The sequence below is a fragment of the Ipomoea triloba genome, chromosome 14 (genome assembly GCF_003576645.1).
Source record: "Ipomoea triloba cultivar NCNSP0323 chromosome 14, ASM357664v1".
Lineage (NCBI taxonomy): Eukaryota > Viridiplantae > Streptophyta > Magnoliopsida > Solanales > Convolvulaceae > Ipomoea > Ipomoea triloba.
In genome coordinates this window covers 5,814,217-5,829,923 of record NC_044929.1, presented here as the reverse complement: position 1 = coordinate 5,829,923, position 15,707 = coordinate 5,814,217, and the positions used below count along the sequence as shown (strand labels likewise).

At 34.9% G+C, this 15,707-nt stretch overlaps 2 protein-coding genes across 2 annotated transcripts; one reads left to right on the top strand and one right to left on the bottom strand.

Moving 5' to 3' along the window:
* Nucleotides 1-2,319: 2,319 nt before the first annotated feature.
* Nucleotides 2,320-8,834, bottom strand: LOC116004645 (FRIGIDA-like protein 3). The gene is made up of 4 exons (XM_031244771.1): nucleotides 8,683-8,834; nucleotides 4,278-5,330; nucleotides 3,905-4,062; nucleotides 2,320-3,025 (listed from the first exon to the last, which is right to left on the bottom strand). The coding sequence occupies exons 2-4, from the start codon at nucleotides 5,314-5,316 to the stop codon at nucleotides 2,516-2,518; spliced, it is 1,707 nt and encodes a 568-aa protein (XP_031100631.1). The 5' UTR covers nucleotides 5,317-5,330; nucleotides 8,683-8,834; the 3' UTR covers nucleotides 2,320-2,515.
* A 5,652-nt stretch (nucleotides 8,835-14,486) lies between these two features.
* On the top strand, nucleotides 14,487-15,388 carry LOC116005121. Its single transcript, XM_031245365.1, has 3 exons — nucleotides 14,487-14,604; nucleotides 14,683-14,871; nucleotides 14,961-15,388. The coding sequence occupies exons 1-3, from the start codon at nucleotides 14,494-14,496 to the stop codon at nucleotides 15,150-15,152; spliced, it is 492 nt and encodes a 163-aa protein (XP_031101225.1). The 5' UTR covers nucleotides 14,487-14,493; the 3' UTR covers nucleotides 15,153-15,388.
* The last annotated feature ends 319 nt before the right edge of the window (nucleotides 15,389-15,707 follow it).

The window sequence follows — 15,707 nt, the reverse complement described above, 5'->3', positions numbered from 1 at the left end:
TTTTTTTTTTTTTTTTTTTTGGTTTTGTTTTGTTGAATTTGTAAGAAGAATGGAAGATGGATGGATGTCTTTATCTGTAAGATGTTGCTTCTTATTCTGATGTGTGTATTTAGATAGCATTTGCCACCATGAAGCTTTATTCTACCTTCATTCCTAAGCGATCCCTTCCTAAGAATTTTTTTTTTTTTTTAAATCACCTCTTTTTCTTTAAATTTTCTGCAGAATGTTGGATCTATGTCTATTTATAGGTTTAAGTTTTTGTTGCTAATTTTATTGTTTCATGTTCGGAAAATGTGTTCCATGTGAAATATAAGTTTAAACAAACAATAAGATTGCATATTTATTATTTTATACTTCACAAAACCCAACTAATAACTCATATATTAATGGTGGTATTTACCATTTTTTTTTCTTTCTAAAGATTGAATTCTTAACCTCAAGGACCTCCACGTCCCGGACTCTCGGTCCGACCGAGCATCTGCGAGGATTTAAATCTGTTGGTGAGACGGAATTCCTGATCTTTCATTTCAAACTTTATCCATGTGATCAATTGAGTTGCCATGCGGGCAGTATTTATCATTTTATCTTCAAAGTATTTGTATTAGTCTAGCGTAAACGGGATACATAATGTATTTAAAAAAATTTCTTCCTAACATGACTTATAATTTTTGGATGTCATGAATTGGTTAACCCCACTAACTTGTTATAAAAAACTAAATCATTCAGTGAAAAAGTGTCATGTCAGGTGGGAGAAATTTTTGAAAGAATGTGTAGTATTCTCCAAGTATAATATTTTTTTTTTCCTTCTGATTTTACCTATTAATATTACCCAAAAATAAAACTATTTTTATCCAATGTGTATTGTGAATTTGTTTATTCTATCCCGCATTAAATATTAAAAGAAAAAAAAGATATTGCGACAAGGACCAAAATTTTATTCACCATTTGATGTGATAATTAAGCTCTTTTATTCATTAGTTACCATGACTAGGTCGACATGACATATGTTAACAAAAATTAAATTTGTTTATTAATCAAATATGAATGTACACTCTATCTAAGATGGTGAAATTTTGCTCTGTTGGGTATATATAATAAGAATAATACTATTTTTTTTTTCTCTTCTAATTTTACCTAATAATATTCACCTAAAAATAAAACTCTTTTTTTTTTAATTGAGTACTGTAAATTTGCTGACTCTATATTATTAAAAAAATATTTATATAATCAACATGATATTCACAAGGGAATATGTTTAAGGAAACAAAAGTTAGAATGAAGCTTACCTTTTGTGTGTTGGATCATTGTCTTAAGATTAATGGTATCTGATCTCCAACATAACTTTCCACCTGAAGATTAATGATGTATTGTCTATTCTCCAACATAACTTCTAAACTGCTGTTAATGTATCCATTTAACCACTTCCTAATGTAGTTTTAAATTTGAAAATTAAATTCATCAATCTAATGTAGAGCCAACCACTCCGAGATGCTTCTGAAAAGATTAGCAATCAAATATGCCATCATCCATAGTGACACCATAAAACCAAAAACAAAAAATGTAAAACTAAGATTAACAATAAAAATAAAAAAATAAATGGGACACAATATAACAAGTTTGTTAAAGTACATCCAATAGGTTTTTTTTAATGATTTCTTTTATGACAAAAAAAAAAAAGAGAACATGTCCATTTTGGAGAAAAGAGAAGGAATGTGTGTTCTTATGCTAGAAGGGGTTTTTGTTCGAGGAAAATATGCTCAATTGTAAGCATGCACTGTACCAAGCGGGCACATTGTAACGCCCATAGAACTTTGCTACACATTTTCGAGGTTTACTACATCTCTCTAGAGCTTTCTTGCGCAAAAAAAAAAAAAAAAAGCACTCCATCATTAGGCATTCTTTTACAAATAGATTGATAAAAAATATTCCATTTGTCACAAATTGCAAGTACACTTTGACTTAGCATACACTCTTACACAAGTAAGAAATGTTATACGTAGTATATTTTTCACTTTTGGTAAATTGGAAAACATAAATGTCAGGGGTATTTATGTTAAGATTAAAAAGATAGTACAATATTTGGAAACCAACCAAAAGCAAAAATACAAGACATCTAAGATTGGAGAGGAAAAGAATACCAAAGAACGCATGCATGGTCTTCACGGTTAATCTAGAGTGTTTAAATCAGTTAATATTGTTGAAACTGTTCATTTTGTTTTTGTTTTTTGTTCTCCATTTTCCCTTGTATCCCAAAAAAAAAATCTTTGTAATCTAACACCCTTCAAACATTTCCTTTCTATAAACTGCTAGAGGCTGATGTATATAGGAATTGAAGACAAATCTAATAAAGTGATTAGAAAGGAAAACAATAGGATCTCTGAAAACACTGAATCGGGGGTGAGTTTAGCCTACCAGTGAATTGTAAATTACATTCTCAAATGCGATTCAGTATGAGATACTAAACAGAGTTTACATAGGTCCTCTCTAAAGCAAAATCAGTTTAGTTCAGACTAATTTATATGTATGGTTGGCGTGGATTACCCGGCATTGCACTACCTGTAGCATAACCACTGTAACTAGATGCGGGTGCGGGTGCAGGAGCAGCCGGATACGAAGTTGGGGCGGCAACCATTTCATCCGGAGGAAAATAATATGATCCCTGATCATAAGCTGCTTGCGGTGGGTATGCAGTTGAGGTTGGAGCTTGATAATCATATGCGGGAGGAGGATACCTCTCCGAGGCGCCTCCATAGGCTGCTCTCCCAGTGAGACCTGAAGGAGCCTGCCGACTAGGATTGGAGGAAGACCCCCGAGAACCATGTGCTCCATTTGCATACGGCTTCTTGGAATGCCGAGGTCTCTCTGGTTCAGCAGATCTCTTCTTATCATTATTAGCCTTTGCATTTTCCAGTTGAGCAACCCTTCTTTGAAGTGGATTGAGTGGGTAATCTGCCTCGAGATTGTATTCTTGAACACAGTTAATTATAGCCTTCAGTGCAGTGAGTTCTTGAGCATTTCCATTGTTCTGCACGATAAAGCAGTATTAAGCATATGAGCAAAAACACGGGTGCCATCAGTTTCAGCTATCCACTCATCCAAATACTCAAAATTTCAAAATAGGAAAGAAACTTACACAAGTATCACTATATAAGGAGGTATCTATGCTCAAACTTTGCAGTAATATTACAAGTGCAGAATAATTCAAACCACACAAACAGAGCTCCTCAATTCATTCAGAACTAGTTAGCTAATGCATTATTGCACATTATTCAATCCCATGAGCAAGCCTTAAAACACCACCTACAATTATGCCAATCATAAAAGCCTCCAATAAGATTTGTTGTTTTTTTTTTCTTAGTTTTATAATGCCTTGAGGAAATCCTATGATTTCCCATAATATTTTTAAATAATCCCAGTAATTTTATCAAAGGCAGCAAGAGAGCCTATCTTAAAAGCAAAAAAGGTTAGAATGACAATTGCTCAAGTACTTCTCATAAATCATCTTAAAAGGAATTCTATTCTAATTACCAACTAATGTAGGGTTTAGGCTTTTATCCTTGCCTTTATCTTCCTATACGCAATTAAGTTAATTTTTAGCAGTGTCTGTGTAAAATAATAATCAAATTCATATCTCTACTAATTTGATGGTCAGCCCTAGTGTAGTGGCACTGAAGCCATGGAAACCTCTCAAAAAGAGAGATAAGATAGCATATACATCTTTCCTCAAACCTGGCATCTATGGGAACCTCACATTGTCTACTCTTTTCTTTAAGATAGTTTGTTGAGAGTCATCCACTTCCGAAAGAACTACTTATGATGGTTCATTTTACAAAGAATAAGATTGAAATTAATCATGTTCATGCAGATGAATGCCATAGAGGGCCCAATGTGAGAACAGCAATACCTCTGAGTTACTACCCTTCCCTTGTAAACCTCTTCTCAGGTCCTTTAAATGTGCCTTTAAAAGGGGAGCAATAGGAAAGCTTTCAGTAAGCTGAAAAGCATGTATAAAATGGGCAGCATCAATTTGTTTCCCACTACTGATCAATGATTCGATTACACCTGTAACAAAAGAGATAATAAAAAGTAACAAATAAAATATGAGAAAAATGGTGTGTTAGTTTGAGCGATGCAAATAATATAGCACAAGACATTCAGACAATCATTGCCTAGAGATGGAGATACTAAATGGTCTCAGATTACTAGGGTGAAATGGGCAGTTGAAAGTAGACAGTTAATTCTCTTGACCCCATCAGGTTAGTTAAAAGAACACCAACCTGAAATCCTGTGTGTTAAGCCAAGAGAACGGCAGAGCTCAGGCCCCTGCCTTATGTGAGCACCTGCAAGAACAAGCTTGCAGAGTTCTTCTTCATCAAACTCTGAAGCAATCCTAAAAGTTGCAAGAAGCTGCAAAAATGCCTCGGTTTCCAATGAATTCTCACTGGCAGAACCAGTGCCAGCATTAGCCACCTTAGGCTTCCATTCATCAGCAATGGCTTTGGCTTGCTGCTTAATTTCAGGGGACAGGATGGAATCAGAACCTGGATCAGCCTTTGCCAACAAGGTGGCCATGGCTTTTATGCACACAAGGCAGGAGCGACGCATGCCCAGGATCATATCGATATTTTTCTCATCATTTTCATTAGGCTCATCAGGAGGGTAGAAGCCCTCTAGTGAAGCCAGCACCAAACGGCCTGGTTCAGTTGCACATTGAAGTGCAAGGGCAACTTCCTTACAAATTGTTGTTACACTCTTTTGGTTCCCCGTAACAAAATTCAGAAGCCCTTTTGCATCCATCTGTTCACAGATTTGCATCAATTCTGATCGTGGCTTAGGACCGGCATTTTGGACGGTTTCATGAGGGGATTTCACCTCTGAGCCAGTATGGAATGCATTTGTATCACCAAGAGAGCTGCTTACCTGGCTATCATCACTGTCCCCAACATCCACAGGCTCATATGGTGTCAGTTTATGGTTTTCCCGTGCTTCAGAAATAGCAGAGGCAGCAGCATCTTTGAGTTTTTGTATACGGTCCAACAGATCTTGCTCCATAGTAGCAACTTTTGCCTCCCTTGACTTGACCAGCATAAGAACATGAGATTCTTGTTCACAGAATGCCTTCTCTCTAATGTCTAGCTCGAAATATTTGTCTACCACCATTGCCTCAAGTTGCTTGAAGTGTTCCTGAATTTCCTTGAACTGAGCTTTGTCTACACTGGCATCCTCATGCCCCTCAAGCTCAGAGAATGCGTTGCTCAACTGTTCTATCAACGAAGGTATGGCATTGATTAACGTAACTACATCTGTCTCAGCCATGCCCACTCCAATAGCTGCACGAGATGCAGAGTTTGTAATTATGAAAAGGAGAATATATCTTCAGTAAAAAAAAAAAAAGGTAGAAAGAAGAAATAGTTGCAGAACCACTATACAGCTAGGGGTGAGCAAACGGTCGGTCGGCCGACCGAAAAACCGATGGGAATTTTCGACCGTCATGACCGACCGAAACCGACCGACCTAAATACTCTAACCGACCGAAAAACCGATGTCGGTTTCGGTCGGTTTTATTGGTTAACCGAAAAACCGAAAATTGTCAAATTATTCAATATCCAAATACCAAATAACATGCAAAATTCCAAATAATACAAAGTACAAACTGCCACATTCAATAGTCGAAATACTACAATCGAAACCAATGTACAAATTGCCAAACTGCCTGTCAATAAAGAGAGTGATAAACACACTGCCTACTACCCTGCTTCCAGTGCCAAGCTTCAATTCATTCAAACCTATCAAATGAGATAATATAAATAAAATCATTAGTATTATTTTTACAATATTTAATTAAACACTTAAATACTTAATTGTTATACCAAAATATGTAGACAAAATCCTGAACATACTAGCCCCAACAAAGTACATGGAACAGACAGATGACAATTTGATGTTCATCATAATATCAAATCACATTATGCCAAGAGTAAACAACTGCTACTAAGACTAATTAAAATTGGAATCCGTTTTCAAAAAATAAAATAAAACTGGATTCTTGAAAGCATCATGCAATAAGACTAATTACTGATTTATTGATTTATTAACAATATACAAATTTACCTACTTAATTAAACACTATTAATAGTATAAAAATTTAAAAAAAATAAATAAAAATAACGTATTACCTGAGGCTAAGTGAGGGCGTTGGCCGGAGAGTGTGAGGGAGACGGAGAGGAGCGAACGAGAAGCCCAGAAGCCGAGAAGCAGAAATCGAGAGGACGAGAGACGAGAATGGAGAAGTGGATGTGAGGATTGAGGACTGAGGAGCGAAAAGCGAGGGCAAGGCCGGACTGCCGGAGGGCGTGTCGGCGTGAGCCGCAGAGCTTGCAGAAGATCGTGGTCCGTGGAGTCTCAAGTCTGGGAAGTGGAGATTGGAGAATGGAGAAGCAACTAGCGAGAAGCAGATCTCAAACGGGATTTAGGGAATTTGGCTAAGGACTTGGGGCTAATGGGCTATGCAATTTGGGCTAAAAACTAAATGGGTTAGCTATCACTCCTGGCAGTATAAATGTATAATACTATATATATACATCTATATAATAGTATATATATATATATATATATAATGCCGGTTATCGGTAACCGAAGGTCAATAACCGAAAAATCGAAATTTTTTAAAAATCAATAACCGAAACCGACCGAAAACCGATTTTTTCGGGCGGTTCGGTTATCGGTTATCGGTCGGTTAACCAATATTTTGCTCACCCCTACTATACACACATAAGCTAGTCCATTCAAAAATTAAATCCACCAAAGAGACTTACTCCAACAGGCAACAGCCATACATAGTAGAATTCATAACAAAAGTTGAAACCCCAGAAACATAAAATTGCTGTTCTACGCACTACAGAAATCCCTGATACTGAGATGGGGTTAATCATATCATTATCAGTAGTTCAGTACAGCTTACGCTATTTCATTTAAATTCTCATATTGTGATTTATTCTTTGCAGTCCCCATAACTTTACTGATGCATCTGGATTCATATGAATGCATATATGTGTTAGGTCATTTGTTCACCATAAGTAACTTTGTATAATTATTGAATTATATTTTCCTCCCTATGAATTCTGTTTTTCCCCTCCGGATGTCTTGTGATGCTTACTGATGTGGAGTACCCAAGTATTGTTGTCAGAACTTTACAGATTTCATAATGCACTTCTGTATTCATTTAACTTCTTTTTTTTTTTAATTTATAATTTAGACCTTACATTATCACATAAATTTACTGATGTAACTGAACTTTTCCAAGACCTAAACAAGCTAGGTTTTTTATTCATTCTATGAACAGTTAAATTATTAATAGTTTTTTCATCCTGTGATTTCTGCTTATCCCCTATCCTCTGTTCTTCTATTATTTCCCACATAATCATGTTCAACATCACTTACCCTCTAAGCCGTCAAACTAGCAATAAACTCACAGATCAGTAGCTTCCATAGCCACCATTCTCAACAACTATCTAGCCAACTTCCAATGGAAGATATAACAAGAGAATAAATAGATATCAAACTTCTCCAACCTCCAACCCAAATCATCTATCATCACATATGAAATATTATGTTTGGACATAAATAAATAAATGAAAATTTATCAAAAGGTTTACATGTTTGACCTATATAGAAACAAACAGAGGTTTAGTCACTAAGCAAGATTGCTAGCTACTCAAGAGTCAAGACCAGCTCTGCTCACTGTTAGCTGAGCTCAATTGAGCTGCTAGAAGATTGGTTGGTCAGGCTTGAGCCAATCTCCTTATGTTTTGCATCATTGTCGCATCCATACACTAAAATATTCAGATTCATACGTCTAAACTCTTGAAAGTAATCTTAGTCCACTTGAGGTCGATTACTTTGTATCCAAAAGAAATGAAATAAAAAATCTATTTTTTTATATAAGCTATAAAAATTTGAAATAAATTAGTCCTCAAGCTGGAGAACCATGATTAAATATCAAGCTGAGATTGATATCAAATCTTCCAGCCAAGCTCAATGATTACACTGCTAGAAACAACCTCCCAAAACTAAATTACAAATCTAAGCTTCAATTGACCAAGTGGCAAGAGTTTTTCGCAACAAGAGCCATTTTTAGTAACATTCCAAAGTAAATGCCAAAAATAAATTGAAATGATGCAACAAAGCAATGTCTAACACATTGTTACAACCACTGAGATGCAAGAAATGAATGTTGCTCTTGTTTTCATATAGTCCACAGACACTGCTTTAACAATGAAAGTACAGTAAATTGCATTTAGTTTAGTTACAGTATCAGTTAACAGCAAAAGCTCAAGTTGCGAGAGACTTGATTATCGCACATGGTAAACACCTACGATTATGCAATTCCTAAGGGCACTTAATTTCAGGTAGCTCAGGGAATTTTTCCGGAACAAAGCAATCAATTAGGTGCCAACGCGCAGTAATACCGTCTTTCATATGCCTCCAAATCAGAAAAACATCGAATTCAAATCAATTCTGTGAAATATAGAATCATGAAAAAAAAACCCTAGCTTTTTCGATTGCGAAATCGGAGGTAAGGTTGTATAAAATTTCTTCTCTGTACCCTAATTAACCCAATCACTGTCGCATAAAAATGTAGGAGAAACCAAACCGAATGAAGCACAACGCTGCCCGGCGTACCTTACACAAAAGTTCCAATGTTCAGTGCTCGGTGGTATACGAGTCCGCCGTGGATGAGAGCTCGATAACTGTGAGTTTCGTATCTGCAGTTGTGATGAAACCGATGAAAGAGCTTATCAAACTTGGGAAAAATCACTTTCGTTTACCAATTACGACATTTGCTCATTTATTAGGTTATGTCTGTGGACTTTAGTACATGAAATCCATTATAACCTAAGGTTTTTTTTTTCTTCTAAAAAAAAAAAAAAAAAAAAACTAGTCTTATGTAGTTTATTTTTGTTATCTTATTTGATTAAAATTCTTTAATAATTACAAAAAAAAAATTATTTTTTTATTTTTAAATAATAAAATAAATATTAAAAATTTAAAATTTTTATCCCTCCATAGTTCTAAAAAAAATAAAATTTATCCATCAATTAAATAAGAAACTTTAGAGTGTGGCTAGAAATTTAAAAAAAAAAAACGACTTCTAGAAAATGAGTCATTTTTTAAATATAATTTCATTTTCAGTGTTTGGTTACATTCTACAAAATTATCTTGATGTGTTTGGTTCATTTTCTGAAAATGAGTAGAACTGTTTTATTTAGAATAATATTAAAAATAATGTTATTTATTAAAAATTTATCTTAAAAAAATCTCTGATTTCCTCCGGAAACCCAGGTTGGAAACGATTGTGGTCATTTTTTGGTCTGTGAAAAATAACTTTAGCTAAATTTTGGCAGAAGTAAGTTTCCTCTAAAATAGCCACAATGGTTGATTTATACTAACTTGACTTTTCGAGTTTTCAAACACACCCTTATATATATATATATATATATATATATATATATATATATATATATATATATATATATATATATTACATGAATCTTATATATATGAGTTAGGATCATATGAGATTACTTGTTTATCTAAGATCGTGATATCAGATCTTGTGCATCCATGTAATAATTTAATGGTCTATATTGATTTAAGATTCTAAGTTGAAGTGTGTGCGAACGGTAATTAAATGTGTGCAAACGGTGATTAAATGTGTACGAACGGTGATTAAGTGTGTGCGAACGGAGTAGGTGTGTAAAACAATCTAGACCATTAAATTCTTTTAGATTGATGTACAATATTTGATCACAAATTATTTTAATGGTCTAGATTTATTAAGATTCCAAGTTGAATTGTGTGCAAACGGTGATTAAATGCGTGCCAACGGAGTGTGTGTGTTAATCAATCTAGTGTGTGTGTGTGTGTGTGTGTGTGTGTGTGTGTGTAGAGGGTAGAGTTCGAGTGTGGACGCGTCTTAATGTGTGAACAGTGCGCCCTCACCACTATGTATACAGATATACACCACTAGTGTTAGAAAATGCACCACACAAATATGCACCGTTAGGTACACATCACCAAAAAACACACCACTAAATATGGAAATATACACCACATAGTGTTTGGAAATGTACAATTAGGGACAGGGGAGTTATGGTGCATTATTTTTTGTGTGTGGTGGTGCTTTTTTGTGTTTTTGTGTATTTTCATGTGGTGTGTTTTCTAACATTTAATGGTGCATTTTATAACATTGAGTGGTGTGTCCGCACTGTTCACACGTTAAAACGCGCCACACTTGAGCACAAAGTAGAACTTCCACTATTTTTGGAGTTAAGGAACTCCTAAATGCATCAAACACCCTTCCACTTGTACTAAATGCACTTTCAGATGCAACTGTGGATATAGGAACTTTAAGCACATCTCTAGCCATTATTGAGAGAATAGGAAATCTCTCATTATTGACCTTCCACCACCTTAAAATATCAAAACCAGTAGATTCATCATCATCCACAATTTTTTCACTCAAGTAAACTTGCAGCTCAGTCTACTTACTACTTTCACCACCACTCTCCATTCTCTATTTTTTCGAGTTGACTCTTCAACCTTAATTGAGACCTACCAATTGGAGGATTTGTAGCCTCAGACTGGACAAACTGGGTAGAAGGTTCTGCCTGGGTAGAACTGACAGAGTATGTAGTTGCATAGTCATTATACAACTCAGCCATTGCAGCTTAGACCTTGGAAAAACAAGCTTTGTCTTTCACTTCTCCATACATTTGGAAAAATTGATATGACATGTACTCCTCCTTATCTATGGGGTCCAGAATATTGGCAAAAAAAAATGACAAAATTCATTTTTTCTGGATCCCCCCAGTATTTCTCAAACTTGTTTTTCATTTGTATCCCTATTGCCTGTTAAATATAAAATTACAGAAATCATATAAAAAAATACAAGTTAAAACACAATCAAGCAAATCAAATAAAGCACAAAGCAAATCACATTAAAACTGTTTACCTTTTTAAGTCCTAGCATCAGCTGTAACCATATCTTCTAGCATGCAACTCAAATCAGAGATCTCAGAAAAGAATGTGTTAGATGTGACATAAAGAGAACCTCTCAACACAATCATCTTTGAGTAGGGATTGCCTTGTATCCTTTGAATGAGGATTTTTAAGGCAGTCCAACATATGATTTCTCAAAGATGATGTTCTATGTTTTTTAGATTCACATGCAAACAGTTTTGCACAGTCAAGGCAATTTCCTTTAATCACTCTCCCCTCATAATCTAGGATCTTTTCAAAGTCATCCTAGACTTTGGATCTAGACTCAATTTCCTTCCTTTTCTTAGCAGCAGGAAGAGTAGGAGTGGTCATGCCTTGGGTTTGTACTCCTTGTTCATATACTATCGCACAGACAAATTACTTCCATAATCAGACTTTCATCATCATTTTATGGAATTGCCCATAATTTTGGGCTCAAACAATACTCAATCAAAATCAATTACTCATAAATAATATTTACATAATCAGGAATTCAAATATTTTTCAGAATTCATCATATTAATGGAAATGCTCAAATGTTATGGCTCAACATATTACATACACAATAGGGACAGTATGCTTCCACCACATCATTCGACATTCAATACTATAATTAAACAATTCATCATTCATTCATTCAGATATTTTTTTTCAGAATTCATTATATATTCATATTAATGGAAATGCCCAAACAGTAGGCTTCCATTATACAGTTAAAATCATATACAAAATTATAGGATTAAGGGTCCTCTAACCTTTAACTTACACATATATATCAAAATTTACAGAAATTCATCACGCATATAGAAAGTCCCAAAAATAGGGCTCGCTTACAAATTAGGGTTCATGCAACATCATATAATCAAATCAATCAATACATAAAACACGAACTTCATGAACCCTAGTAGAATACTAGAACAGTAGAACGTATATAACACTACAATAGTAATGGGCAACAGCACGAACACATAATAATAATAATAATAATAATAAATCTTATTTTTACTTGTTTTCTAAAAGTTTCCCTTTGAGAACTAGGGCTTCAAATATCAACAACACTTTCATTTTAGCGATTGGCTTCCACCAGCGACTTTACGACTTTGTGAGGCAGAGGCTTCCACCACGACAACAACGACGACTGGAGACGGGGAGTTCAGAGTATGAGAATCGAAGAAGAGAAATCGAGTCTAGACTCTGGAGAGAATCGAAGGAGAATAGATAAAAATAGAGAGAACTATAAAGAAGTCAAAGAACGGAGAACCCTAGCAGCGACTGTGCACAAAGGGAAATGAGAGAATGCGATACTTTGAATCTCAAAACATATATATACACACACATGAGGGAAATGGAGATGGCGGTTTTCTTAGTGGAGGTTTGTAGTGGATAGAGTGATGGACTATGGATATATGTGTTTTGCTATATAATGCATTAGAGCATCTAAATCATAAGATAATTGTTGGTTTTTGGAATAGTATTTGTCCACATGGAGGAGAGATAAGGAAGAGAGAGAAGAGGAAAGTTCTTTTTGCAAGAATTGGGTTTATTTAATAAATGGGGCCCACAAGCTTTAATATTTCAGCCGCTCAAACTGTGCGTGACATCCACAAGAAGCGCCCAGCGGGCGCGTGTAGTACACGCACCTAACAAATAACTTTTTCATTTTTTTAATAAATCAAATTTGTTTTATTTTTTTCTCCCCTCCTATTTTCTCTTTTCTAATCATACTTAAAAAAAACTCCTCAAAAATCGTGAAAAAAATTCTATTGATAAGGATGCTCTTATATTAATGCCTTGCTAGTGGAGGGTTGTATGTGTTTTGCTATATAATGCATTATATTAATGCCTAGTGGAGGGTTGCAGTCTTGCAGACTATGGATATATGTGCTTCGCTTTGCAGACTATGGATATATGTGCTTTGCTTTTAATGCCTAGTGGAGGATTGCAGACTATGGATATATGCGCTTTGCTTTATAAATTACAATTAAATATTTTTTAGGCTTAAAGCTGTAATCTGCAATCTGCATGCGTGTAGGTCGTGGGCAAAACGATTGTTTATAAAAAAAAATTAAAAAAAATCAAATCAGGCGCCTAACAATTTTTTCAACATTGCTTTTAATTTGATCAAAGTTGGTCCCTTAACTATTAATTTTATACAAATTTTGGTTCTCTGTTAGATCTATGTTAAATATGTGTTAAAATTGAGCGCAAAAATATAAAACCAAATATTTAAGCCTTTTAGTATTCTATATTTTAATTGACGAAGGGCTGGGATTGATGATATAATTGAAAAGCATAGTTTAACATTCTAATTGATCAATATATTTCAATGATGTTAACATTGTGAATTAGCCATTTAGCATGTACATCAACAATATAATTAACAGCATTGAAATATATTGACCAATTAGAATGTTAAACTATGTTTTTCAATTATATCATCAATCCCAACCCTTTGTCAATTGAAATATAACATTGATAAGCATCAACCAAATGTTTTGGTATGCGGCATGTATGGGACCAGTGCCACTACATCCGCATCAGTAGCAAACATGTTTATGACCACAGTTATCCTTTGATGAGTTTTGATTTCCCTGGGTAAGAACAATGTGCTTCAGGCACAGGTGCAGAACCAACTTGTCGTGTATTATGGTTTTTCATCAACAACTGATTATGTTTTTCAGCTACAAGAAGTGCTGAAATTAGTTCAGAGTGCTTGACATAATTCTTCGCTATGTACTGCTGCTGGAGTACAAGGTTACTCGCATAAAAAGTTGACAAAGTCTTTTCAATTAAATTAGACTCTGAAACTTCATGTTTTCAGAGCTTTAGTTGTGATACAATTTGGTGCAGGGCTAAATTATATTCAATTACAAATTTGTAATCTTGAAACCTCAAATTCAGCTAGTCAAATTGTGCCTGAGCGAGGACAATTGACAGTTGTTGGTCAAATCGGTCCTTTAGGGACTTCTATAATGCATAGGGGTCTCTTTCAATCAAATACTCATTTTTTAGATCGTGGTTGAAGTGGTGGCGTAGGAAAATAAGAGCCTGTGCCTTCTGGGAACCAGTGCTTTCTGACTCCTCAATGATAGTTTGTCTTAGGTCCTCTGATGTCAAATATATTTCAACATCTAAGGCCCAGGTCAAATAGTTAATACCGTCAAAAGCAAGTTCAATAAATGCACGTTTGGCAATTGAAGACATTAGATATATAAGAAAATAAACCCTTTTTATGCAAAATATAAATTATAATAAGAAGTGTAAGAAAGTAGTACCGTTCGCCGAAGATTTAGAGCACTCGTGCTGATAACGTGTTATAATATGTACTACTTTTAATAGCAACAATAGCAATAATAATAATAATAATAATAATCAGAATAATAACAGTAATTAAGAACACTGAAATATGAAGAAGGAGAGGCAATTTTATTGATGAACACGGAAAATATTGACATGATATTTTCAGTTCGATACTTTAACAAAGCTTATAAGGCAGGACTTGGTCAATTTCTTATGAAATTGCCTAGCTATGGCGATCTGAAAATGGTCATGTCTGACTATGAGGTTAGTAACTCCCATTTTCTTGCTTAGATCATTTCTTAATCATGTTGCACTCTGATTTGCATTTTGTTATTTGTGCAGGATTTTGTGATGATTGAGAAATTGCATGCTGTGTCCTTCAGTTCTCTCCGGAATATGGTTAATAGATCAGATGCAAAAAACATTCTCATCTCATCGGGGGAAACAAGACTGGCTCAGATGCTTGGGGATCAGGAAATCAAAGGTGCCACCACAATATACTTGGCCTGTTCTTCTCCGGAGGCTGCTGAGGTATTCCTTTTTCAACCTACACAAACAATATGCAAATATTTCTTTTAAGTTTGGTTTATAATGCTGTAATTTTGTTTAAACTAATACAGGCCTTCTGTAAAGAAATTGAGTATCACCCAATTATTAAGGACAGCTATCAGCTTCTGCAGATGGTATCTCCCGAAGTGTTAGAAATTAAAATGACCTCTGCATTGAGAAGAAGGCTGTGTAGAGCTTTCAAACATCATGCCGGACTGATCTTGCACAGGAAGAAGGTGGAAGATACATCATGTTTTACTTAAGACTGGACATAATATGCCACCCCTATCCCTAGAATAGATGTTTGCCAGCATTTGTTTACTTTTGTAGACTGCAGTGATTCCTTCTCCAAATTAAAGAAACATTTATATCTTTTAGGGAAAAGTCAGTTTTAGTTTCTCAATTATACTTTCGGAATTGATTACCTTATGGTATGCTGTTGGACTGTATTTGAAATTTTACTTGGTTCTTTTAATGTGTTTTGCTGACTTAACTCTCATTGGCATGTGTATTCTTTTGCGGAATTGCTTTAGTCATGCAATGGCATGCCACCTTTCTTTTTTGTTGTGTCTGGGTATGGATGCTGCTGCATTGAATTGGCTTTTTATTCTTTCTACTATTTTTCAGTAAGAATATGGTATCTTGGATAGCTTTTCTATTACATTGTTATTCTCAGACATGATCATACATAGAGTGGTGTAACATTTCAGGGAGTGCATCTAGTTTCACAAATAATAGTATGTGTTGCAAATTCTAGTCGCAGTGTTCATTTTCAAGATGTTTTAGGCTATTGATAACTTTCTGCCTAATTTAATATC